The sequence below is a fragment of the Anser brachyrhynchus genome (genome assembly GCF_964034855.1).
Source record: "Anser brachyrhynchus genome assembly, chromosome: 3".
Lineage (NCBI taxonomy): Eukaryota > Metazoa > Chordata > Aves > Anseriformes > Anatidae > Anser > Anser brachyrhynchus.
The window spans coordinates 16879898-16906615 of record NC_137696.1 but is presented as its reverse complement, the minus strand read 5'-3'; the positions used below and the strand labels follow the sequence as shown (position 1 = coordinate 16906615).

Here is a 26718-nt window from a genome sequence, read left to right as displayed (position 1 = left end):
GTGGCGGGGCGTGCTCCGTGAGGGCTGAGGCGGACAGGCTGCGGGCGGGGCACGGAGCGGCCTCGGGAGGGACCCCCCGGGTCTTGGAGGGTCCCCCTGGGGCTCGGAGAGGGACCCAGGGGCTGGGAGGGGGACCCCAAGTCCTATAAGAGGAACCCCAAGGCCTCGAACGGGGGCTCCAAGTCTTGAGCGGGTCCCTCAGGGCTTCGAGGGGTCCCCCCGGGACTTGGGGGCGGACCCCAAGGCTTGGAAGGGGGACCTCGGGGCTGGGAGAGGAACCCAAAGTCCTATAAGTGGGACCCTAAGGCCTCAGACGGGGGCCCCAAATCTTGAGTAGGTCCCTCAGCGCTTGAGGGGGTCCCCCTGGGGCTTGGAGGGGGGCCCCAAAGCTTGGAGGGGCCACCACCCCCCGGGTTCTCGCTCCCCGCCTGGTCAGCAGCAGTAATTTGTGAATTTTCTGCCCATCGTCATTGCCCCGAGCTGATGCCCCTAGAGCAAAATGAGCGCGGATGTCAGAGGAAGGGGGGCTGCCCGGGGGAGAGGCTTCCAGGGGTGGAGAGGAGGGTGGAGAGGAGGATGGCGAGGAGGATGGCGAGGAGGATGGCGAGGACGAGGAGGACAAAAGGCAGAGTGGAAGAGAATGCCCCAACCTGGTGAGCTGGTTCCTCACTGTTTTCTGGGCAACCTCTTGTGCCTGCTTGTGCGCCGAACAATGGCACTGCTTGCCTTCTGCTGCTCTAAAGAGTCACTGACAATAAAATTTGTAAAGTTTTAGTGTCTACATGGTTTTAATCCCCATTTCAATCTCTTTCAGTAACATCTCGACTAGTTCAGTCAACATTGGACCAGTTTATTCCGTATAAGGGCTGGAAACTTTATTTTTCTGAAGGTATTTTTAGACCAAAATTACATATAGCAAATATCCTATTCCATTTTTTCTAGAGTGGGTTATAAGTAGACAGGATAAGTGGAAGAGAAAGCATTTGTGTTTGTTATATGAATGTGATACAGATTTCAATCTGTACGCTGATTATAGCACGCTGTAATCTCTGTGGACTCCAAACCTTGGAAAGAAATCCTGAGTAGTGTAAAATAAGATCTTTCTTAAGTTGCTCAATTACATAAAGCATAGAGTCTGTCAAAGGCTGGAATCTCTGTGCCTCTATTGAACTTTTCCTGCTCCGATGCGCTTGACCTCTGTCATCCTAGAGACAGCTCTCTTATAACACACCTTGTAACAGGACGTTACTGTGGGACTGTAGAGATCAGTCATCTTCCTCGGTTCTGGAACGCAGAAAAAGAATGGAACAAAAATTGCCTTTTCATGTATTTTGTGAAATTGAAATAAGTATTTCTGTCAATTACTAACGTAGTGTGTTTCTGATTAGCTTATGCTGACAAGTCTCCTTTTGTCCTGAAGACTCAAGCCTTTGAAAAATTTTTCATGCAACGCATTGACCTTTATGATAAGGTAAAATATATATATATGTGTATATGTATATATATATTGTTGATGTAGTGACATTAGATAATCTTATTTTCTCTATCAAAGATAATCTCCATCACAGATGTGAAATGTTTATGACATGATTTGGATGTATTGTGTTTATAATTTGACTTGTATTTGGTAACTTTAAATGTTTTGCAGGATGAAATAGAAAGAAAAGGAAGTATCCTTGTGGATTATAAGGACCTGATAGAAGATAGAGAATTAACTAAATCAATACCAAATGTATCTGCGGAGTTACGGGATATGCCTCAGAAAACATTACAGTGTATGGGTCTAGCAATTCACCAGGTAAATGTGAAGTTCTAATACATGCGATCATACCCCTTGTAATGAAAAGAATCAGGGGGACTTTAAGGCAATTATGATATAAAAACGAATTTCTGTGCTTTTCTGTGTCATGGAAATCTTTTGTTCAATCAAAACTCAATAACTTCCATCTCTATGCCATTTCTGTATGGTCTACAAAATCCTGTTTTGGAAATTCTCTGGTCTTAGTGTGTTTTGCTTAGTCGTAGTCAAAGCAGTTGGCTAAAACTAAACGTAGATCTAACAGTTATGCCGTAGTGACTTCTAATTCCTGTTTTGATCAGTGGGCTGAGAGTTACTTGTGCTATTTATCTGACCTCACACAGAAGAGCCATACCTGATGGGTGAGTGGTAAGCAGGTGCAAGAATTCCTGGCTCTGTTCAGTGTCTGTTAAAGGAGTATTTCACTGCTTGTTGAAAGGCAAATTCTCAGGTGCTTTTGTTTTTGTCAAACAAAACTCCGTGCCTTGACCAGGATTGAAGACTATTGTAAGCATTCATTTTATAATTCAAGAAACGCAATCTTAAATTCCTTTTAAAATGAATCTTAGAGTTGTTAAGAAGTAGGAGAACACTGTTTAGTGGGACACTGCTGGACAGCAGAGAGCTCTTTGGACTTCACCAGTGGGTCTGACAATAACCAAACGGTAGCCAGTTGAACCCATGTTGCAGGGAATATGAAGGGAATATGAAGTTTGTGCCTGCCTTTCTCTTCTGTCTAGGTGCTAACAAAGGACCTTGAAAGGCATGCTGCAGAGCTGCAGGTGCAGGAAGGATTACCGCTTGATGGAGAAGCTGTAATAAATGTGCCTCTCATTCATGCCAGGTAATAGGTGTTGAGTGTTTGTTTTGTTTTCAGGAAGATCCTTTTCCCTCTTCTGTAGTGATCATCAGTGTCCGTGCGTGGTGCTGAAGGCTTATTTATTTAATCAAGAGACTTGACCCTGTGAAGATATTTCCAGAAGAACAGTCTACGTTTTTATCTTTGCAATGACAGAAGCTAAGCTGTCCCGGTGAAGGCAAAGGCAAAAGGAAACCTGCTTATAAGCTGAAGAAACAGTTTATACATAGAGAAGTAACTTAGAAGTAGAGCAACTATTCTGTGAAACATGTATTCGTCAAAAACAGAAATATGTTTATATTTCTGATGTTTACTAGGGGAATTAGGAAAGGGTTCAAAAGAATCTAGCCTTCTGGTAGTAAAAGGCTTGCCTTCAAAAAGGAGATGATTTGGTGTGTACCTAAACTATAGTGGGCAATATTTACTATTCCCTGTATGTATGATTTGACAGTGGTAGAGGAAGATTTGTTCTTTCATTTTAGCTTGCGTCTCTTAAAGGATTACTGATAGAAAGCTTCAAGAATACTATTTCTAATTATTTAACCTTTAATTTGAAATGAAGAAACTGAAATTATACCAATTTTTGAATAAGCATATACATTCAAGAATCTTAATTGCTGTTATCACTGTGAAAATGTGACTTCCTTTGGTTTCCTAATGAAATAAGTCCTAGGTGCATTTTTTTCTTCAGAAAAGCGTCTCAGACCTCGGGATTCTGAGGGGGACTGGGAGTATTAGCTCTATCTGAGTTTAATTTTTTTTTTTTTTCTGCTGGTCCCAGCATGTTTTGACACAGCAGTTCGAATTCATTGGGGGGTTTGCCAGACGATGATATATTCTTAAGTTTTGTTGTTACAAAACTGCACTGTTTTAATTAGATACTGGCCAGTGTTTAGGAAAACCTGTAGACAAAAAAAGCATATGCAAGCTCTCAAATTATAAGGGACAATTATGGACCTTTATTCTCTAGAGGAAAGTTCTGAGAAGTCCATAAAAATACCATGCTCCTAAAAGGGTTCTGCAGCACAATGGGCAGGGTTGAACAGTGAGTTGGTGGAGTTCAGGACCTTAAGAGTAAGGAGCAAGGCAACAAAAGCGGTACTCAGACACAGGATTTCAGGACAAGAGGTGATCTGAGTACAAGAAAACTTAGTTGTTCTGCATTTTTCTTTCCCTTTATACCGTGGAGGTGATCAAACACTGGTGCAGGTTGCCCAGAGAGGCTGTGAAATCTCTCTGTGGAAATGGTGAAAACCCAACCGGACAGTCCTGGACAACCAGCTCAAAGGGGCTCTGCTTGAGAGGAGGGTTGGACTAGACAGTTTCAAGAGGTCCATTCTCACTTAAACAGTTCTGTTATTGAAATTTGTTCTTCAGAATGATTTGCTTGGGTATTCTTTGTCCTCGTTTATGAGGTGCAATGTGTCGTACTGGGTGACAGCATTGTTAAATCCCTGAAGCGTAAAAATCCACCACTTCTATTGGAGCACAGACATAAATCTTTGATTCTTTTGTCACAAGTCTAAACCTTGGTCTTAACTGGGAATAATTCAAAGGCAGTTATACATGATTATTAAGTATTTTCTGTGATTTCAGTAGTCTTGGTTGTTTCCAGGGTGAGGTACAAACAAAATGTACGGTTGGGGAATGTTAAATGTGCTGCTTTCAAGAACAGCTGTCAAAGACTAGGCCGTGAGTGCACAGATGCAGTCATTCTCATCATTGCTCCGGACTGCTGTTCATAATTTGCTTGCAAGCCTCTTTTTGTTGGGTGTGGGTTTTTTTGATTGATTGGGTTTTGCTTTGGTTTGTTTTTTTGGTTCTTCGTTTAAATGTGGTAGGCTTTCGAAATGTTCATGCTTAACTTTTGTGTAGGATTTACAACTACGATCCGCTAACTCAGCTGAAAAACGTCCGGGCCAACTGCTATGGGAAATACATCGCCTTGCGGGGTACTGTTGTGCGCGTCAGTAACATTAAGCCTCTGTGCACTAAGCTAGCCTTTGTCTGTGGCACATGCGGAGATGTTCAGAGCGTTCCTCTGCCTGATGGAAAATACACTCTTCCAAGTAAGGTAAGTTAAAATTGCCTAAGCTCATACTTCTCCCTCTTGCATTCCTGTAGGGATTTGAAAAATGGCAATACCAGTGGGCGTTGAAGGGTGGTGAAAGGGGAATTAGTTTTGATATTTAAAGCTAGTTTAAACATAGAATCATAGAATATCCCGAGTTGGAAGGGACCCATAAGGATCATCAAGTCCAACTCTTGATACCGCACAGGTCTGCCCAAAAGTTTAGACCATGTGACTAAGAGCACAGTCCAATCGTTTCTTAAATTCAGACAGGCTTGGTGCAGTGACTTCACTGGGGAGCCTGCTCCAGTGTGCAACCACCCTCTCGGTGAAGAACCTCTTCCTGATGTCCAGCCTAAACTTCCCCCGCCTCAGCTTAACACCGTTCCCATGGGTCCTGTCACTGGTGATAACAGAGAATAGGTCACCTGCCTCTCCACTCCCCCTCGAGAGGAAGTTGTAGACTATGATGAGGTCCCCCCTCAGCCTCCTCTTCTCCAGGCTGAACAGGCCCAGTGACCTCAGCCGCTCCTCATACGTCTTCCCCTCTAGGCCCTTCACCATCTTCGTCGCCCTCCTCTGGACACTCTCCAACAGTTTCATGTCCTTTTTGTACTGTGGTGCCCAGAACTGCACACAGTACTCGAAGTGAGGCCGCACCAGCGCAGAGTAGAGCGGGAGTGACACGTCACACATTTAAAAACAAAAAAACAAAAAAAAAAAACAACAAAAAAAAAACTTATCATCCAGCTTTGAATTAGTGCATAACCTTGAAAAAAATGTATACTCCTGAAACAAAAGCAATTTGTAGAAACTCCTGTGAGTCAGGGGATCATACAAATTACCCGTGTTTGCTCTAACAACTGACTCAGGGATCAGCTGTCTGTGCTTGTTATCTCTTTGTTAATTATGTGTTAGTCTGTAGTCTTAATTTAATGATTTTTTTCCTTAAATTGTGGTAATCAATATTGTTGTCTTGCTTTCATTTTGAAAAATAGAAAAGGCAGTTTATTTTAAAAAAAAAAAAAAGATTGAGAACGAATTGTAATTAATTCTATTACAGTGCCTTATACCCGAGTGCCGTGGCCGGTCATTCACACCCGACAGAAGCTCTCCTTTAACCACAACAGTGGACTGGCAGTCTGTTAAGTAAGCATCTCCCCCCTCCTGCACAAAAATGTCGTAAACGCAGTAGCCAAAAAGCAACAGGATGGCCCATTCTGTGTTACACTCTGTCATTTTAATCTCCTTATCCTTTTGCAGTAAGCACTCTTCAAATATTGTGTTGCAAAGCAGTTGTTTTATCAGAGAAATAGTGTACTTTGTATGTTAACCCTGAACAATGTAATAGTTTCTTGGGCATTCCTCCTAATGTGAGTTCCTTGAGAAATGTTAAGTCTGTGCTCTTTGTAGACTTTCTGCATTATTTCAGTTGCATCTAATATTTAATAATTCCTTTTAATTAACAGAAAGTCAATTACGAAAGCCCTGTTAAATTACTCGTCAGCTGTGACACTTGATTTGAACGAACTGAATGTTTCTTATCATTTCTTTGGCTCTACTGTACTGTGACCATGCTGCTGTTGTCCCAAAATACACATGCAGGAGAGTTTGCTCAGTGTTTTGGTCATCCTGTTAGCTTACTGCAGGTAAGCAGTAAGCTTACCTGAACAGAAACAGAACTCTTACTGCTTTCCTCTGGTTGTGCTCAGATTCTGTAAGTTCATGTGCTCTTCTTGTGCCAAATGACATCCAAGTGTATTTTTTGAAGAACTTTCTGCAATAAGTGATTTGGAACTCATTAAACACAGTGCTGACATTCTTGTTAGTAGCTGTAGAGGGTGCTGTTCATCACAGCTTAAGAGAAGCTTTATGCTAAGCTGCTAGGAAAATTTGCAGGACTCTATGTGCAGAGTCAAAATCAGAACCTTTTAAAGAACCTGATAGCTGCTGGCCTTTTGCAGTTACACAGCGCAGTACTGTTCTTGCTGTGGTCTGAGGAACTTCGTGGCGTTTTCTAGGGTTAAAATGACAATTAAGCGCTCATCAGGGCTATAATGTCTGACCTCCTAACTTTGTAAATAAAGGCCATCTTATTTCACATACCGTACGTATTTCTACATGAATGCACTCACCAGCGCTAGAAAATCTGAACTCCACATTGATTATTATTTCAGGAGTACATTGTTACTGTCTTTTGGGGTTTTAGGTATGTTATATGCCCTTTCGCTCAAGTCTGAGTTGAAAAAGCCTGTTTCTCCAAATCCAGCACCACTGTTTCTAGTGTTGATCAGGACATTTCTGGTGCCTCCCTTCGTGATGTATGCCATTCTTTGTGTGCCGGAATTGGTAACACATGGTGTTACCATATAACGTTACACACGGACTGCGTGCTTACCACGTGTATTGCAGGGTTCAGGAGCTCATGTCGGACGATCAGCGAGAAGCAGGCCGAATCCCTCGCACAATCGAATGTGAACTGGTTCAAGATCTGGTGGACAGCTGCGTCCCAGGAGATGTAGTCACAATTACAGGGATAGTTAAGGTGTCGAGCACTGAGGAAGGTAAAACACGCATCTCGGGATACTTTTGTGTTTGTTTTTTTTTTCTAGTCATTTCCCAACAGGATGAACAGTCATCCTCTTTCATTTGAGCTCTCAAAGTTGTAAAAGCATTGAGTGTATTTAAGAAGTTCCCAAAGTTTCCTACCAAGGTGCCATACTGAAAAGGCAATCTGCCCGCTGCTCAAGAGGAGCGCTGTCTCAAATGTCCACTGATAGAGGGAGTTTGTCTTTTGCAACCCACTGGTCTATATTTAACTGTAGTCCTCAAGTTCCAGTCCTGGCACGTAGTGTTTTATGGTGAGTCAGCTGATAGGAAAGCCTCCTCTGAACTGCTCACATGTGGGGAGACATCCTTATTTCCTGAAGTCTCATTGAGGCTCATTATTCATTTAACCTTTTTCCTTCAGTGTCTCCTTCAAATTACAGAAAAACCATCATATGACTGTGAAGGCATATTACCTTTTTCAGTATAGTTCTCCCTAGAGAAATCTTAGAATCGTTGTTTTCCCCAAAAATGAAGAAGCACGTTGTGCGTAGCTGTAATAGAATGAACGTATTGCAGAGAATTGCAGTCGTGATTTATTGTGAGCCTGTGTTCACTGCTCAGTTATCATTCTCTGGAGCATACAGAAAACGTTTAATTATTAAGGTATATGTTCAATTGTTCGGCACTCTACAATTTTTTTTTCCGTAAATACTGAGTGGGAAAATCTTGTGTACAATCTTTTACTCGCCTGGAGTAATATAACTTAAAATTCCTGGAAGACTTCACTTATGTTGGGAGAAAATGCATAAACACATTGTGTTCCCCCCCCCCAAAGTCCAGTAAAATGTTTTATGGACCTAAATGCAGGGATCTTAAAGAAAAAATGTAGCTAGAAGCTTTTACTCACTTTGCATCAATTTTTGAAAATGCAGGTGTCCAACTACTTAAATATGCAAATAGAGGCTGTACGCATGTCTGCTAAATATTTCGGAATTGCCCTGTGACATCTGTAAATAACATCACTATTTAAAATGCAAAATTTCTTCCTCATTGTCTGTCAATCTTTCTACCAGGAGCTTCTAAAAATAAGAATGACAAGTGTGTGTTCCTGTTGTACATCGAGGCGAATTCTGTCAGCAACAGTAAAGGACAAAAAACAAAGAACTTTGATGATGAGACTTTTCAGAGATCATTCATGGAGTTTTCGCTTAAGGACCTCTATGCTGTTCAAGAAATCCAAGCTGAGGAAAATCTCTTCAGGCTCATTGTGAAGTAAGTTGTGTCAGAGCTCGATTAACTTCTGAATCAGCATGACCAAACCCCGTCTAACTTGGCGGCTGGCCTTAAAGCTGTGAAATGTCTGAGGCCTGTGCAACATAGGATATTGAGGTTTCAGTGAAGTGGGCAAAGGACGTGGGAGGAAGTGGAACTATTGCAGTGGGGAATGCGTACAGAAACTGAGGCTGTTAGGACTTTGGGATACAGGGAAGTTCCAAGTTTTTCAGGTCAACCCTGAGACAGAAAGCATCAGGTAAACAAAGCAATTCACTAATTTGTGCTTCTCACTGACCAGTTTAACTCACAAGCACTGTTTTGTTCTCTGCTATGCTTTTCTGCAGCAGAGAGGGAAGAGGTAACGATTAGTGGGTGTGAAAGACCCTCAGTTCAGATGAAGAAGTATTTCTCTAGCCGGACTGTCCCTCAGGTCCTGCCAGTGGAATCAAAGAACACAAAACTGTAGAACCTTTAGAAGGAGGTTTACAGGTAGCTATTTGATAAAAGTCAGAACAGTGCAGCAACCACTGGGAAAATGGTCCTTCTTAGCATTTGTGCAAACTCAAAAGGCTTTTCATATTGTTTCAAGTATATCTGGTTATCTAAAAATTTTTGGAAATATGGTACTGTTTTTACATTCAAACTGATTCTAAGAATTCAACAACTAAGCAAAATTTTTATACTTATAAAAGTGTTCTGGGACGAGAGACAGAACACGTGATGATTTAATAGTAACATGAGATCTGTGTTTCCCCCCCCCGTGTCACAGTATTCTTTGTTTTTCAGCTCTCTTTGTCCTGCCATCTATGGCCATGAGGTAAGCAGTTTGACAGCTCTGCTTTGCAACTTCGGGCTGAAATGTTTATGCCACAGTAAACTCCTACAGGATTTGTGAAGTTTACCTGGGGTGGAGGGAAGGGGCAGGGGCTGTATTTATGGGTGACTTTTCAGTGTTGTTCCAGTGCATGAACTAACAGGGAGGTGGCAGCCTTATACCTTTGCAACTTCCTTCTGGGATTTAAGTTCAGCCATCCAGAAGAGAAGGGTTATTACAAGCAGTTCTGGGGAGCTGTCAGTACCGATCACAATGACCGAATACTGACTACATCGGTGTGTGCTGCTACAGATTGTCAAGGCAGGCTTGGCCCTGGCGTTATTTGGAGGATGTCAGAAGTTTGTCGATGACAAGAACAGAATCCCGGTTCGAGGAGATCCACATGTTCTGGTTGTTGGAGATCCAGGATTAGGAAAAAGTCAAATGCTGCAAGTATGAGTTGATTTCTTACTACTGCATGATTGTATTTTTCAGTAATTCCTTGCTACCTTTACTTCCTGTGAGCATTGTAGGGTAGCTGCACGAAGACCAAGGGGTTTCTTGGCGGTGCTGGAGACGTCTTTTCATCCGGCATGCCTCAGACGTAGTGTATAGCACCCAAATGGCTTCCCTGCAGTCCGCTCTTTCCAGAGAGCCTTGCAGAAGAGAACCAGCCTGTTAAAACGTTTTCAAAGCAGAGATACTCAGTCAATCCTGTGGACTTTAAAGTACTTTGTACTCTTGCTGTCCTGCCCTTTTTCGCTCCTTTCACCAACTTATCTTCTCGGTGAGGTGTTTCACTTTATTCATGTAGCTATCCTACTGTCAAATAAAATAAGGGCATTTTTAGAACCACCATGCTATTCACCTCTGCGAGGCTTATTTCTGTTCTCTTATCCTACTTCTATGTGGCTGGCCCAGATCCCTGCTCTTCAGGGAAGGAACCTGCTCCTATGTTTGCATCTCAGTCTTGGTGGGCATTTTTTTGCATGACTGCAAAGCCAGTTAACAGCAGAATTTATCTTGAACCAAATGGTTTTTAAAGTTCCACGTCTTTGCCTGTGGTTACAGAGGAGTGAAAGGGGACAGAGTTTTCCTGGACTTGCAGTATTCCATACCTCATTAAAAAGACTCAGATTTTTTTAAACATGGATATGCCATGTTAACGATGTGCCTTGAAATAATTTAACCAAAGTGACAGGTGCATGTGCAAGCATTCTGATAAATGATTTTTTATTTTTTCACTGAATTGGGCGTATCTGGCATATAATAAGTGACTTCACGGCTTTTTTCCCCCCCACATAATACTAAGTAATAGAATGCTATTAGAGAAGTGCTGGTAGCCTATTCCTCAGATAAGACCCTGAGACAAACCTCCTTTCTGTCATCACTGCCACAGAAAAAAAATCACAAGGACAAGAAAAAAGCTATGTAGAAGCCAGTTTGTGGTGGGTTTTGTTGTTGTTGTTCTTGTCTTTTGTTTGTTTGTTTTTTAATTCAATTGTCAGTGCCTGTCACTTCTCTGGTACTGAGCAAATATACTTTGGGTGTTACCTTTTGAATAAAACAAGCACCAGTAACCAAAGTGAATTTTTTCCAGGAAATCTCTAATGATAACTGTTTTCTAAACAAACTTAACTGCAACACTGTCTGTCTTTTGCCAGTCCATTCAAAACACAAGCTGTTTTCTGGATACTAGGGGCACGGCAAAGACTAGGGCTCTCCTTCATCCCTTAGTTGTGGAACAAACGATGCTTCCCCCCCTCTGAAGCTGCTTGTGTTGGCCAGCCAGAGAAGATGTTAGTCTAAATAAGCCCTGGGGCCTAAAAATACAGAAACTATGTATCTGCAATTCTGTGATGCTTGGAAACCTCTGATCCATTTCAATACACTTTGGATGCAGATGTTGAGCCCCAAACCCTAGTAGTTTTGATAACACAGTAGATGTGGCTAAGTGCAAGTATTGTGACAAAAGTTATTCCTACTGCTTTGCAGAAACATGTCTTTTGGGGTTGCAAGGAGTTACAGCTTTACTGTTGGACCATGTTAAATGGAAAGAAACAGATTCGGTTTTGCTTTGTACTGTTTCTCTAGAATAAGGCTTATGAGAAAAAACTATTTTCTTCTTCCAGGCAGTGTGTAACGTTGCCCCTCGAGGTGTGTATGTTTGTGGTAATACTTCCACCAGCTCTGGCCTGACTGTTACACTGTCTAGAGATGGTGCTTCAGGAGATTTTGCCTTGGAAGCTGGTGCTTTAGTGCTCGGAGATCAAGGTAATACTTGTAATGCCATAGGTTTCGTATGAACAAACATGGTGGTGGGGGGTGCTGCGGAGTCTGAGGTTGTTAACTACAGTGCTTGCATAACTGGGGATTAAAAATGTAAATCTGAAGTATGATAGTGGCTTTCCCCATCTGGGAAGTTCTGAGCTTCTCCAGTGACCTCCAGAGGTGGTTCCTGCTTTCTTAGGGCTTGGGATGTGCATAAAACTGGAGGTCTGCAATTCGCATACCAGTCTTATTTCATGTGGCAAAGAACTAGGATTTCCTTTGTGAGAAATCTTTGACTTAAGGGCAGCTACTGGAGTCTTACTGCTTTTGAAAAATAGCTTGCTTATGAGATTGGCCATTTATTTCTACTTTTACAAACAGCTTGTTTTGGCACCTTAACGAGTAACCAAGACACTGCCTCTGCAAGCCAAGCCAGCTTTACAATGATTCAGCTGCAGCAGCTTGGAATGGAAACAGACCTTGCTGAAATGGAGGCTTGGTCCAAGATCTCCCGCAGTACCTAGGCTCTGAGTGGAGTTCTGATGTTGCACTGGATTGTAGCATACACTTGTCCATTAGTTAATGTGTTTTCTGATAAGCCCTTGTCCTGTATTGTTTCCAGGTATTTGTGGAATAGATGAATTTGATAAGATGGGAAGCCAGCATCAGGCTCTGCTGGAAGCCATGGAACAGCAAAGTATCAGCCTTGCCAAAGCTGGCATTGTTTGCAGCTTGCCAGCCAGGACATCGATCGTTGCTGCAGCAAACCCAGTTGGAGGACATTATAACAAAGCCAAAACGGTGTCTGAGAACTTAAAGTGAGCACTTTCTGAAATGCTGCTTATATGATCCAAATTCGGGAGCAGGTGCTTCAGGCAGTCTTGCAGTTGGGTTTAATTGACTTCTAGTTTCCTGGAGCTTGAACACAAGCTTATTGTAATAACTTCTCATGCTTTTTTTAGGAGAAAAATTGCAGTTTTGCTTTATCCTGAATGAAAAGGACACAATTCTCTAAATATTTTTGAAGCAGAGCAGAGTTGCTGTTGTTTTTCTACATTGATACAAGCATTGTTTGGTTTTCTTGTCTTTACTCCAGAATGGGGAGTGCTTTGCTGTCAAGATTTGATTTGGTTTTCATTTTGCTGGACACCCCAAATGAAGATCACGATCACTTGCTGTCTGAGCACGTGATGGCTATCCGAGCTGGAAAGCAGGCAGCGTGCAGCAGCGCCGTTGTGAGTCGTGCCAACGTGCAGGATCACTCTGTTCTTGAAGTTGTTTCTGATCGGCCACTGCTTGAAAGACTAAAGGTAGGACTTGGCCTGTGACCGTTGCTGTGCCTGTTTCTGTCGTGCTCCTTGCAGTGGGACCTGGCAACCTCAACCTGCTAGATGTCTTCAGTCTCCCACTCCCATTCTTCTCACGGTAACTGGCTCTGAATTCAAGAAGTGTTAAGGCCGCAGCCACCAGTTTCTGCAAGTTGTCTATCGTAGCTAACATCATCCACCATGTTGGAGTTGCTAAAATTGTGCCAATTCACATGGAAAGAGTTTATCAGCTGGGTTGCTTTTTTTCTTTTGTTTGTTCTTGTTTGGATAGTGGGAAGGTATTTTGTGTGAAATCAGATTTACTGTATTAGATTTCAGTAAGGAGCTACAGAACTAGACTGGGTGTAATAATTTTATATAATGTGCTGTGAAATACTGAATCGATATAAAGCAGTGTAAGTGCTTGGACAGGTACTTGGACATCTGCAGACTGAGATAGATTGAGGATTTTGGGAGGGAAGTGATATTTTGTTATTAAACCTCAGTGGTTAGTCTGAAGGCTGATATTGCTAAATGCCAGGTCTCGGAGAAATAAACCCCTATGGGAGCTAAACCCTTGCACTTTGGGAAATGTGATGGCTTAAACTTCTGTAGAGGTGTATACTGTAACAATTGGGAAATTGTATTTTCCCTTTTTGAGAGAATTCCTGACATAGCTAGGTGCCCTTTACACTAAGAAGTGGAAATTACAAGCTTCTGCTGCTTGTTCTGAAGCGGCAAAGTGTGTCTTAACACGGTGTATGGACTTTAAAAGAACATGGCTCACATGTGGCACCATGTTCCGAGCTTCATGAAGATTTCACCAGATAAAGCCTAGAAGATGAATTTTTTATGTTAAAACTTGTATTCTATAGCGTTCTGACAGAAAATCCAAAATCTGAGACTTCTGTTTGTAATTGGGTTAGATCTCACCAGGAGAAAACTTTGATGCCATTCCACATCAGCTGCTGAGGAAGTACGTCGGATACGCTCGGCAGTACGTTCACCCAAAGTTATCTCCAGAAGCTGCTCAGGTCCTCCAGGAATTCTACCTTGAGCTTCGGAAGCAGAACCAAGGAGCAGACAGCACGCCAATCACCACGAGGCAGCTGGAGTCACTGATTCGACTTACCGAGGTAAATTCAAGCTGTGATACTTAAGGATCGAAAGCAAAGAGATTATTCCTAAAGTGATACTGATATCCCGTATTTTCTCACAGCTTATTTACCGCCTTATTTTTAAGGTATAAGAGACTTACAAATGCTTAAGAACTACTGTTGCTTAAAGCCTCTTAAGAGGTAAAGCACCCTTAAGGGGGTAGAAATGAAACCTATCATGCTCTCCTAAAAGGAGAGCAAGTAGGTGCAGGCAGGGACAAGCTGCTGCCCATCTTGAACTCAAACTGTTCCTGCTTTCCATAACACTATGCCTTAATAACACTGTTTGTGTTATTCTGCTGCTTCCCAAGAATGCGCTATTAAAAAGAAAATAAACTCTCACCTGGTGATAATGTGTGTTTGAAGGACGTGACATTGAAATGCTGTAAAAAGTAGAGGGCTCGTCATCTAAAGCCTGTGAGCTCAGGCTCCATCTCTGTGCTCCCAAATCTTGTGCTTGTTGTGTCATTGAGTGCATGGGGCAGGGCTGTAGCCTTTTCTCACATCAGGTGTAGTATCTTAAATACACCTTTCTGTTTTGTTTTGTTTTAAGGCACGATCAAGGCTGGAATTAAGGGAGAAATGTACCAAGGAAGATGCTGAGGATGTAATAGAAATAATGAAATACAGGTAACATACAGTGCTTTAAAAACAAAGCATCTTGGTGTTATTCAAAGAGTTTTTTTTTTAATACTGATAGGCAAACACGGTGAAGAAAAGACTCGACCGAATTTAGGCCCGTGGTACTAACATTCAGAGTTGTTAACTCTTGTTTAAAAATTGACAACAGCCCCAAGTTGAATACCATCACTTCAACTTCTGAGCTGTGTCATCAAAGCAGTTATGAATATCAGTGCACAGTAATTTAGAGATGAGTTACTGCCACAAATTTTAGTCTTGTGTGCTCACTGCCTATTGTTGCTGTTAAACAACTTAAGTTTAAAAGTGATTTGGACAGATGCTTTATCTAAGGTCCCTAGATAGGAAATCATCCCCTAGGAAAAAGGCATCTCAAGCAGTTATGTTTCAGGAAGGAACTTAATGCATTTTTACTCTTACTTCCTGTTCATGTATTTATTTTAGCATGCTGGGAACCTACTCGGATGAGTTTGGGAAACTAGACTTTGAACGTTCCCAGCATGGGTCTGGGATGAGCAATCGGTCACAAGCCAAGAGATTTATTTCTGCCCTCAACAGTATTGCGGAAAGAACTTACAACAATCTCTTTGAATTGCAACAGCTTCGACAGATTGCAAAGGAGCTGCAGATACGAGTAAGTATGGGAATCGAGCATTTCTTCAACAAGAGCAGCCAAAATTATTTATTGTGTGTTTATTATTTATTTAGGCTGTTGTGGTGTCTGTTCCACTTGTGCAGTGAGGTTTCTGCCTGGCCTTCACTGGGCCCAGATGTGCCCTTTGGGTTTTTGTTTCTGCTTCAGGCATCCGAATGCTGTAACTTGGTAGGAACATCGTGTAGGACACGTGGCCACGGATGTATTTTATCCCGTAACAGGTTTATATTCTGTACTTGTGAGGGAGGTTTCAGCCAAACAAAAATATTGATAGTTAATTCTACTTCTGGCTTCATGGTCAAAAGCTTTAAATGCCAACGTAAAACTTTTGAAACTGGCTTAAGGCCTAATAAAGTGAGGAGTAGTGATGAGGAATTTCTCTGTATGGAACTTACTGTGGCCAGTAATGCTGTTCTTCTCTTACCTGGTCAACCTACCCTGGTCTGCTGGGGCAAGATGACTTCATTTCCAAACTTGTCCATGTGTTGGCTATACATAGAGTAGATTTGGTGTGATTCCTGTCTGACAGAATGTTACTGCCCTCAGAATGCATTATTGCCCACACTTCTCAAATGAACGCTCATTTAGCAACTAGTTACTTGTAGCTAAGTCAATTAATTCTAATTTTGCTTTCATATGGTACTTTTTGCCCATTCAATGTTCTAGACTTGGAATAAATACTTGGAAATCAATGAGAACTGTAGAAATTATAGTTTCGTATATTTGGTAGACATTTGTGTTTCAGAACTTGGATAAACATATGTTACTCTGCATAGTTTACTAAGTAATGTGTAAATACTGCAATTCTTTTAAATTGTTTATGTTGCTTTGTACCAGATAAAATTTAATTCTTCCAGTCTGATATTTCTTTGTCTTTTTTCTCCAGGTATTCGATTTTGAAAGCTTTATTCAATCCCTAAATGATCAGGGTTATCTTTTGAAAAAAGGCTTGAGAGTTTATCAGCTTCAGACTATGTGAAGAGAGACACTGCCTGTCTCTGAACTTTGAGACGTAACCCAAGTATCTGGAACGGGCTGATGGACACACAGCAGTAAAGCACCCTGAATTGCAGCCTACCACAGAAACTGATGCACTGTTGCTTACTTGAGGTGCAAGATCACTATTTGGGAACTGGTAATGCCAGCAGGCTTGGCTGAAGCTGTGGTGGGACAAACTGCTGTGTGATACTGCTGCCTGACTCACCCTGCAGGTGTAGGTCTGCTAGCCCAAATGATCACAGTAACAAATGTTGCTTCTAAACTTGGTGATGTTCAACCCACACATTTTAGAAAAGGAATCTTTCACGAGAAGACAACGTGAGTTACGTTTTTAGCATTGTAGTTGGTTTGAGGAATTTAATATGTAGAAATGTTTCCAAAAATTTGGGAACCATCATGTTGAGCCAATGCAGCTTTATAGCAGTAAAAAGTGATACCTTACTGAAATTGCTTTAGTTTTCTGATTTGTAACTCTGTATTTATTGGTCTTTCTGAGATTTTATTTGAAGTGCAAGTCTAATTTAAGCTCTCCTTCTTACAATATTTAATGTGTAAAACAGGAATTGAATTTTTATTTTTCATTAAACTTAAATATATTTAAATTAATGTTGAATTTATTGTTATTTATTCAAGAGATACAGTAACGGTGAACAGGGGTGTGAGTATTAACAGCTATTCCATAACGCATTCAAAGTGCTCTGTACAATTTTATGAAATCAGGATCATGGTCTAGTCCAATAAAATGGCAGATTTTTTCAGCTTTATGTAAGCATTTAAAAAAAATCAAGAATGTGTTGCTGAAGCTTCTGTTTTCCACCCTCCTATTTCTAAGATGTATAAAGATGTATAAGAAAATAAGCTTCATGATTTCACCTCTTCCATTAAGTGACTTTTCTTCAACTTCGTACACTATAACCTAGGGTAGTAGGGCACAAGGGATAAAACACAGAATGGGAATTTCAGAGGCAGGGTTCTGCCTCACCTAGCCCTGCTCTCTGGAGTTCTGGCTGAGCTTGGAAAGGACTCTGAGTTGATCTGGACCCACCACACTCCTCAAGCAGGGCCACCTTGAGTTTCATTGCCATTGCTGCTTGTCCTGTCTGTCACTCAGCACTATTGAGAAGTTTGACTCACTCTTCTTTGTTCCCTCAGTCTGCTGTTGATACACATTAATATTATCGCCCACAACCTTCTCTCTTCCAGGCTCAGCAGTCCCAGCCCCATGTCCCCATGTTATCAAATAAGCTCCAGTCCTTTGATCATTGCAGCTCTGCATGGGACTCACTCCTGTACGTCCCTCTCAGACAGGGGAGACCTGGATCCAAGGCAGGAGGCTTTTTTTCTCTCCCTCTACAGGCACCCAGTTTAACACAGCCCCTGATGCTTTGCTGGCTCAGGGTGAGCTTGGTGTCTGCTTCACTGCCGAGGTGCATCTTTCACTTCTGCAGTGCTTCCACGTGGGCTTGTTCCTTCTGAGGTGCAGGACTTGATATTTCTCTTTACTCAGCTTCATCAGGATTCTGCCAGCCCAACTCTCCAGCCTGCTGGGGTCCCTCTGCCTGGCCCTATAGCCATTTCGTGTCGTCTCCACACTTGTAACGCATTCACAGGGCCGGCTCCACATTATCTTGCTTCACTCCTGTCTTCTATTGAGGGGCACCTCTCCGTTGGTGTGACTGAAGTAATAAGTTATGAAGGTCACAGAGTAAGCAAACGGTATTTCTCCATTGTCTTTCACCCTGGTGGTGAAAAGAGTTTAGTAGCTTACTGTGACAGGTTGCTTTTTTAGGGGTTTTCAGTTCTTTTACCAGTTCCTGACCACTGTGTGTAATCAAAGTGTGTGAGCACAGGGGCTCCAGCCTTAATTTGGGCTGAACCGAGCCCAGCACCGAGTTAAAATCACCATTCTTCGCAGGGAAAGGGGGCAGGGACAAGCACGTTACGGGAGCCGGCAAAGTAAACTCTTCTTCTTCTCCCTCGAGCCAAAGCAAACACGGCTGAGAGCGCTACGAGCCCGCACCGAGCACAAAACCCCGCTTTCGCCCTCGGAGCACCGCCGCCACCCCCCAGCACCCCAAGCCCCGGGCGCTGCAGCGGGGCGCCCCCCTCATGGCCGCCTCCCGCCCGCAGGTAGGGCGCCTCCCCGCCTGCCGTAAAGCGGCGGGGGCTGCCGCAAAGCGCCGCCAAACACCGCCCCGGCCCCGGCCCCAGCCCCGGCCCCCCCCCGTCCCGGTGCGCGGCCGCACGGCGCCGCCCGCCCCCTGTCCCCGGGCCCATGGCGGCGGTGGCGGCGGCGGCGGGAGGCCGCTGGCTCGGGCGGGCAGGGCCGCAGCGCGAGTAGCGGGCGCCTCGCACCATGCTGGCCGCCGCTTGGCTCGGCAGGGGGCTCTGGGGGCTCCTCCGCACCGCGGGGAGGAGGCGACCGGGGGACGGCGGCGGCGGCGGCGGGGCCAGGCCTCTGGGGAGCCGGCCCGGGGCCGGGGGGCGGCGCCATGGCAACGGCGGCGGGTTCTGCCTGGGGGGGGCCCTGGGGCAGCCCCAGCGGCTCCTGCGCCACCGCCAGCGGCCGCCGCCGCCGCCGCCTCTCCCGCCGACCTTCCCCGCCGCCGCCGCCGTATGGAGCCTCGTCGGCAGCGGGGCCGGGCACCGGAGGGCCGGCAGCGGCGGCCCCGCTCCGCAGGAGCCGTGCCGGCAGGGGAGCGGGGCGGGGCGCTGCGCCGAGATGGTGCGTGAGGGGATTGGGGGTGGCGGGGGGGGTCTTTCTGTCACGGGAATCTTCTGTCGGGGGGGTCTTTTTGTCGGGGGGGGTCTTCTATTGGGGGGGGTCTTTCTGTCAGGGAATCTGTCAGGGGAGGTCTTTCTGTCAGGGGGGTCGTTCTGTCACAGGATCTTCTGTAGGGGGGGTCTTTCTGTCAGGGGATCTTCTGTCAGGGAGAGTATTTCTGTCAGGGGAATCTTCTGTTGGAGGGGTCTTTTTGTCAGGGAAATCCGTCAGGGGAGGTCTTTCTGTCATGGGGGTCTTTCTGTCAGGGGGGTCTTCTGTCAGGGTGCCCTACTTTCAGACCCAAAGCCTTGGTTAATGTTCACTAGTTAGATGCTTTGCGTCCTGCCCAAATGGCAGCTCGCTGCCAACATCTGCAGGGCTTCCCTGCCTCAGCCCCCTGTTTACCTTGGCTGCTGTCGTTACGTGCTTAATTAGACTCTGCCTTCCTGTCCTGAAGTTTCTCTTTTCTTGCGTTGCAGTATGAAAACCCGTGGACGATCCCAAACATACTGTCAATGGCGAGGATGGGTCTGGCGCCGGTCTTAGGCTATTTGATCGTTGAAGAAAATTTCAATGTGGCACTCGGTGTCTTCGTTTTGGCTGGAGTAACGGATTTGGTGTGTTTGCATTCGTTTGGAAATGCTTTGGGGATAGCGTGGGTTGTGGTGACCCCATCGATGTGCATTGGAATTGAGAGTCAGCATAGAATGGGAATGAGCAAACTATAGGAACAGACACCTTTTTATGCTCATCATTTTCTAGAAATGCTGTATATGTCCCTTGTGACGCCGTGGTGAGCTCTCGCACCCAAAGGGGACTTGGTGCTGGTGGAGCACTGAGGGTATCTGGGTTGGTTCCCTGCCCATCCCCACGTGGGCACTGCCCGGCCAGCGCTTGTGCACCTAGAGGTCTGTCGGGTTTGCGGGCGCACCTAGTGCACCCATCAGAGCAAAAACTGACAATTTGAGGTGTGCACTTTAAAACATCTTTTTCATTTTTGTTTCAAATAATGAGAGTTGAGTACGTTTGAAGGCTTCCAGAATCTGGAATGCAATGTGGGGAAAAAAAAAAGTGATACAAGTGTCAGCTAACAGGTGTCATATCTCATCAAAGTTAAACTAGCTGTCCTGTGTCATGTCATTCAGGAAATCTTTCTGTAACAGAAGATATAAAAACTACTATATTCTTAACTCTTTAATACAAAAACATTGAATTTTGTTTTTCCTAGTTGGATGGATTTATTGCACGAAATTGGGCTAATCAGAAATCAGCCTTGGGAAGTGCTCTTGATCCTCTGGCAGATAAAATTCTCATCAGCGTGCTCTACGTAAGCCTAACTTGTGCAAATCTTATCCCAGGTGAGAAAATGTTATTACTTGCCAATGCTGTGTTAGGTATAGAAGTTAATCCTATGTATGATAATATTTCTTCTGTTTTTGGAAGGAAAACTGTGTATTGCTCAAAACTTTTGTTTTGCCAGTTGTACTTTGCTATTTGCTGCTGATAGATACCTGAACAAAAAAAACCACCTCTGCCCCCCCCCCAAGATCTACAAAACAAAAAGCATTGCTGCTGTTTTCAAGTGTAATTTCTTCAAAGCAGTAGTAGTTAGCAGTTACATCAAAACATTTCTCAGACTGGATTGATTTAAGACTTCACATGAAACCCTTTCAGAAGTCACATTAAAAATCTTCAGTCGTACCTAAAACTTGTTTAGAAGTTGAAGGTGGTTATTTCTTCTTGCTTCATGTGTTGTGCTCTCTTTGTTTTATTTTGTTCTTAGTCGTGGACATGATTTTTCACTAGATCCTGTTGGCTTGTTTTTTCAGTTTCACTTACTTCCATGATCATTCTGAGGGATGTAGCACTTATCGCTGCTGTTTTTTATGTGCGATACAAAACTCTTTCTCCACCGGTAAGTTTGTAGCATTAAACAAAGTTCTATGAACATGTAATCATTTTTTACTGTGATTGAATCTTATTTTAACATACTTTACTTGTATATAACATGAGTAAGCGTTTAACAAGTTGTAACCAATAGATTTTTCCCTCTTGATGGTTGCTCAAAAAATGGGTTGATAGCTTAAGAGGTGTATCAGACTGAACTTGCTAGAATTGCCCTTTTTCCCCTTTTCTCTCCTAACAGAGAACACTCAGCAGGTATTTTAATCCCTGTTATGCTACAGCCCAACTAAAACCAACGTTCATTAGCAAGGTAAGAGTAGTAAGTCATTAGAAAAGATAAATTTCCCCATAGTTGGGGCGAGGCGTAGTCTGGAGGGAGGGGGCTGTTTCCTTCTGCTGCTGAGTGCAGTTTCAAAGTAGTGCCAACTAATTTGGAGGCAACCTCAAACGCGTAAGATGGTTCGTTAAAAGATGTTTTAAAATATTTTTTCTGGTACTTTTTAAGTAGTAGTATATAGACTCTTACTTAAACAAGTAATAAAAGTGTATATTGGTATTCCTTAGAGAGTGCACTTTATTTTGATCACACTTCTAATCTTGCTTTTATCAGATGAATACAGCCGTTCAGCTAATTTTGGTGGCAGCTTCTTTAGCAGCACCTGTTTTCAATTATGTGGACAGCATATACCTGCAGACGTTATGGTAACTTGTCTCTTCATTTTTTTTCCCGATAATTTAATGTACTCCTTAAGAAACTGGTAATAGAGATTAACCTAATTGTGCGGAACAAAAATACTGTGCCCAAATGATGTCATAGACCCCTTATGGCTGAATTTTTTGCACGTTTATTCTTAACTGACACAGCAGCTATATATTTATTGGTACTTACTTTGAGACCAGATAAGATCCAGGAATAACAGCTAAGAAACAAGTCTTGAGAATAGAGACGGTGTACACAGGCAAAGTGTATATTCAGATCAGTATAAAAGAAGGGAGTGAGAAGAAAGGATGCATGTGTTCTTTGTATGTTCATGCCGTTAGTGTCCCTGGAAAAGCAATCTTGATGTCAAAATAGACAGGAGGTATTTTCTTACTTTTGCTTTATGCTCTACCTACTATCTTGAAATCTTGGTTTCTGAAGCCTCTTTGAAAAGCACCTGAAGAAGGCACTGATTCCTCCTGGACTATAGAAAGGAAGGGGAGGAAAGGGGAGAGATCGAATGAAAACAGGCCAATGGGAGTGTACTTCTTTAAATAATGACCTTTCCCGTCACGGTCATTGCAGACCTGAACAATTAATTGTGGCATTATTTATCCTCAGCTCTTAGGCAAGAGTTTGGAACAAAGAGGCTGGACTGCAGATAGCTGCATTACTTCCTAACTTGGTTTAAAGTAGTGGAAGATGCAGTGTTACTTGTCTTTTTTTAAAAAACAAACAGAAAAACAGCCACAAAGCTTTTAAGGAACTAGGAACCTTTATCTTAATAGTCAAGTGTGGTTTTCATCCTGTTGGAAAGCCGAACCCGAAATTGCATCTGTGAAAGACGCTTACCTTGCTATTTCTCTGGAATTCTGAGAGAGTTCCCACATAGTGAGTAATGAAGAAATGTGAGGTATAACTTACCAGGATACTGTAGGAATGCTCTAACAATGATGTCAGCGAGCCTGGCAGTGGTAGCGAGGGGCAGGACTGCAACAGTGACTCACGCGTGAATGGTGCCAGCCTTTGACAGAGAGGAGCACTGCTCATTTAGAAATACCTAATATGCCCAGGAAGGGAACAAAAAAGGCTGAATCCAAAACTTGTGCTTTAGCTTTGGTGCTTGTTAAAATATAAGTTCAAGTCATTCCTATTATTTGAATGCTCCCCTTTTGTGCAACCACGGGATGGTTTCTCACATCAGTCACTTATCACGCTGGTAAAAATTCTTTAGGCTGCAAATACCGAAGCAGATCATTGTCTTCCCTTCTTTAAAACAAGTGTTAACATTACTGTCGTACTCGCACTCACCTGACTTACAGGACCTGTTTTTCCCAAAGGTGCATCACAGCGTTCACGACGGTAACATCTGCGTATAGCTATTACCACTACGGCCGGAAAACGGTTCAGGTGATAAATAACAAATGAAGTATTATTGAAAGGACCGTGCCTTGGCAGGATGGTTTGCTGTACTGCAGAAGATGGTTGTAATGCAACTGGGCTTTTGGATAGAAACCTGTTTTTTCTGCTTAAACCATGGCATCACAATGAAGTGAAGTTTGAACATGTACTGTGTATATAAATAGAGAATTTTCAATGTATTTTTAATTTGTTTAAAATTAAGGTTGTTTACAAAATCAAATAAATAATATTCTTAAAGACACAGGTCACTGGTTGCTGCCATGTGCATTTTGAGTAATTTTATACTGGTTTTGAAGTCAGAAGTAGGCACTTTTCCGCAGCTGTTTTGCCATCCTCATGCAATGAACTGAACAGATCTGAGAAGAAAAAGCAATTATAAGAGCAAATTGTACCTCAACCTAAGTCAATAAAGCAGCATTGCTTATTAGGACTTAATGACACATTTCAGCTTGCAGCAGAAGAAAGAATGTTATCGAGGAGCAGAATCTCTAGAAATTTAAGCCGGAGTGAGAGCAAATGTTATTTCATTTTCCATGGTGATATGGGTAGCCCATTGAAGGGTTATTACTTCCCCCTGCCCCTTCCCCTCTGCCCATATTTATTTTATTTTTAAATAGGAGCAAGTGTTCTCACCAGAGAAGTGTTCTGAGTCTGGGAATGGTTGGCTGTGCATTGGAGAGTCTGTAGCCAAATTAGGCATGGAGATACACTCCTCTGACTATACTACTAATTTCTAGTGATCGAAGCAGACTGCATCTCCTTTGTCTCCAGTTTCTTTAAAGCTTGTGTAGGTGCCATTAATTCTAGCTCCACTGGAGAAAGTGAGCGTGTTAACAATTGTCCAAATTAATGGAGAAATTGAAAGAAAATTATAGGTGCACATCCTGTTGATTTTTCCTGTTCCTCCAGCTTCAAGAGGTATACAGCAATCCCACTCAGATACAGGCACCTCATCTGTGTTCTTTGCCAGTTCTATGCTTTCAGAAAGATACAGAATAAAGAACAGACTGTTCGAGGGGGCAGAACAGACTGTATTGATCATAATTTATATTTTATATTTTAGAGGAACATGTGGTATTTCTTGTATGTCATAAAAGTACAACAATGAAAGGCTTAATTAACTGAAATCAGGTGGTATATGATACCACTGTATTAACAGAAGAACACTGCTATAGGCATCTCCTTTGAGAGCACGTAGTCTCTTTTGTGACTGTATATGCCTGTATATATAAAACATTTTAATATTTTTTATATTTGAACTTGTATAGAATGGTGCACAGAGAAAACGCTTGATTTTTATTAGTGCCTCTTTCTGAGCTGTCCCCACGTTTTGTGGTTTACCTTGTGTCTTACAACAAAGGGATACAAAGCACATCCTATGGAAGTTCCCTTAAAATACCTGAATATTTACTAAAAGTGGAATATTTTAATTCAAGTACAGTTCAAAACGCAGAGATTTATTGCACTGCATTGGGTCATTCCTCTTTGGTTGTGGCTTCTGGGGGATAGCTCTTTTTTTAATTCACGGATAACTTTGAAACATCGCATGTAATTGTCAGGGCGTGGAAAAATAGTGGTGAGAATAGTGAATGTTATAATTACATTAGTGAATTTATTATAGTGAAGGGATAACAGTGAAGGATCCACGGTGGTGTGTGTCATTACACTTGTCACTACTTGTGTTGGTATGTCAAAGGTACGATTACCTGGTAGTATGTGCCTAAACATTTGTGTTAAATAAAGTTCTGCTAGAGCTGCTTTTAGAGCTGCTGCTTTTAGAGCTGCTGCTCTTCCAGTCACGGATTTGTTTGGTACTTGATCTTTACCATCAGCCTGCCGGAGCACATAATCCATCTGACACTCGTGAAGAAGAAAATCAGCCTTCCGTTTCTCCTTGCCCAACGCGTGAATGCTACCTCAGGCACGGCTCTGCGCTGCAGGTGGAAGCGTGTCGGCTCTAACCACGAAAACATGAGCTCCTCCTCACGGACAGAGCTTGCTTTCACCCTGTGAGGAAGGTGCAGAGCCCCGGCCAGCAGCGGGGACCACCGCGGGGCCGAGCCCCGGCCGCCAGGCGCCAGCCGAGAGCCCGGAGCGGGGCGGGCCGAGGCGCTGGGGCCGCCCCTCCAAAATGGCCGACCAGCAGCAGCAGCAGCAGCAGGCAGCGGGAGCAGGATCGGAGGGCTGCAAGGCGCTGGGCGCTCTGCTCAGCGGCATCGCGCAGGCCGCCTACCACGGCAACGCGGCCCTGACGGCCGAGCTGCTCCGCGGGCAGCTCTATCCCGAGGCGGCGCCCGAGGAGTTCGCGGCCCTGCGCGCCAAGATGGGCGGCCTCCTGCAGGTACCGCCCGCGGGTTTGGGGGCTCGAGGGGTCCCGGGGCTCGGCACGGAGCTGTTCGGGGTGCTCCTGTGAGGAGGAGCGGGAGTGGGGTGTTAATCTGGGTGTTGGACGCCCGCATCCCAGTATGTAGCAGCGAACTTCTTGTATTGCGGGGGGCTTTCTTTCTGAAACGTTCCTTGGCATCTAAGTAAAGCTGCAACATCTGCTTTGTCCTCTGTCAGTACGTACTGTTATTACTGGATGCCGCTTGTGTTATAAAGATTATTCATCTCTCCTTAAAACCATTATATGTGAAGTTACAGCCCTCTAAGAAATACTTGGAATTACCTTAGATCATTTTGTATGGCAGGAAAACGTCCAAAAAACTAGAAGATACTGGCTTTACTTCTCCCTGTATTTTTATTTCTTACAAGGTCAAAAGTGTGTATTCATTTCAAAAGACTGTAAAACGTCTTTGTTTCTCCGTCCCTAACTCTGTACCAGGAGGTGGTATCGTAGCACTGACACCCGTGTTAGCACAGCAGGTGCTGCTCTAATTCCTGACCACACAGCAGCAGTCACCAACTCCAGCTTAGTCTTTCATAATTACACCGTGCTCACAGCATGGTTAGCAGCAGCATCCCCCAGTTTGTCCATCAGGTATGTGTATGTGAAACATACCACTTTGATTTGTAATTTCTTTATTGTCGTTCATGCCTGAAGACAACTGCCTTGATAGCCACAGCAGTCAGATCTGCCTGGTGTCCTGCAAGATGCAGTATGCTAATTGAGAAGTATATTATTGCCAAAATCCACCCCAAACCATTCTATGATTCAAAAAGTGGTTGTTTTTGCCCCCTTTTGGCCATACCCACTGCCGCTTCCTTCTGACAACTGCAGTGCTTTCTGGACCACTCGGTGAGCGGACAGTTGGCTGTCAGGTTGCTGAATAACTCAAAGGGAGGAAGAGAAACAGAACGACTGAAGCTCCTGAGGCTAAATTGTCTCATGAAAAGATCAGCTGAGTGTCAGAAGTGAATGAAGGAGGCAGCTTGGACTGCGTAGCCAGGAGTAGCGAGTGAAGGGGAGCAGGGAGCGAGGTGAGTTCTTTCATCAGTTCACTGAAGAAAAACAAAATCAGTGTCAGTTTGTACAGTGGGCAGCAAACTGGAGTGCCTCAGACCCACTGTCTGTTCTCTGTTCCCTCTTAGG

The 26718-nt window shown here is 43.5% G+C and overlaps 3 protein-coding genes across 5 annotated transcripts in view; all 3 read left to right on the top strand.

Annotated features, from left to right (window-relative positions):
• Positions 1–3: 3 nt before the first annotated feature.
• On the top strand, positions 4–17208 carry MCM8 (minichromosome maintenance 8 homologous recombination repair factor). Its single transcript, XM_080585587.1, has 18 exons — positions 4–653; positions 815–889; positions 1389–1471; positions 1649–1798; positions 2539–2642; positions 4533–4731; positions 5792–5877; positions 7141–7292; positions 8352–8550; positions 9340–9370; positions 9680–9820; positions 11500–11641; positions 12261–12456; positions 12735–12948; positions 13872–14081; positions 14656–14732; positions 15186–15375; positions 16283–17208. Exons 1-18 carry the CDS (start codon positions 500–502, stop codon positions 16373–16375), a joined length of 2496 nt encoding a protein of 831 aa, XP_080441713.1. The 5' UTR covers positions 4–499; the 3' UTR covers positions 16376–17208.
• Positions 17209–18589: 1381 nt separating this feature from the next.
• Positions 18590–26718, top strand: part of CRLS1 (cardiolipin synthase 1) — an 81010-nt gene continuing 72881 nt past the window's right edge. Inside the window, exons 1-7 of one of the 2 annotated variants that reach the window (XM_080585602.1) lie at positions 18596–19120; positions 19639–19776; positions 20388–20517; positions 20989–21074; positions 21306–21374; positions 21675–21766; positions 23105–25527. In XM_080585602.1, coding sequence (XP_080441728.1) covers positions 18752–19120; positions 19639–19776; positions 20388–20517; positions 20989–21074; positions 21306–21374; positions 21675–21766; positions 23105–23192 — 972 coding nt within the window. In that variant the 5' untranslated portion in view covers positions 18596–18751 and the 3' untranslated portion in view covers positions 23193–25527. Of the gene's footprint in view, positions 19121–19638; positions 19777–20387; positions 20518–20988; positions 21075–21305; positions 21375–21674; positions 21767–23104; positions 25528–26718 lie in introns of those variants that run through there. The other variant, XM_080585603.1, reaches the window with a different exon arrangement.
• The window catches only part of COMMD1 (copper metabolism domain containing 1), a gene marked incomplete at its 5' end in the record, with an annotated part of 74282 nt that continues 72881 nt past the window's right edge, over positions 25318–26718 (top strand). Inside the window, 2 exons of one of the 2 annotated variants that reach the window (XM_080585605.1) lie at positions 25388–25527; positions 26407–26606. Coding sequence is in view for 1 of the 2 variants with exons in the window: in XM_080585604.1 (XP_080441730.1) it covers positions 25318–25527 (210 nt within the window). Of the gene's footprint in view, positions 25528–26406; positions 26607–26718 lie in introns of both variants that reach the window. The other variant, XM_080585604.1, reaches the window with a different exon arrangement.

Excerpts from the sequence above, each read along its gene's own strand:
- MCM8 (XM_080585587.1), top strand. The coding sequence starts at position 500 with ATGAGCGCGGATGTCAGAGGAAGGGGGGCTGCCCGGGGGAGAGGCTTC. Across the intron at positions 654-814 it reads GAAGAGAATGCCCCAACCTG|TAACATCTCGACTAGTTCAG; the intron begins GTGAGCTGGTTC and ends AATCTCTTTCAG. Across the intron at positions 11,642-12,260 it reads TTTAGTGCTCGGAGATCAAG|GTATTTGTGGAATAGATGAA; the intron begins GTAATACTTGTA and ends TATTGTTTCCAG.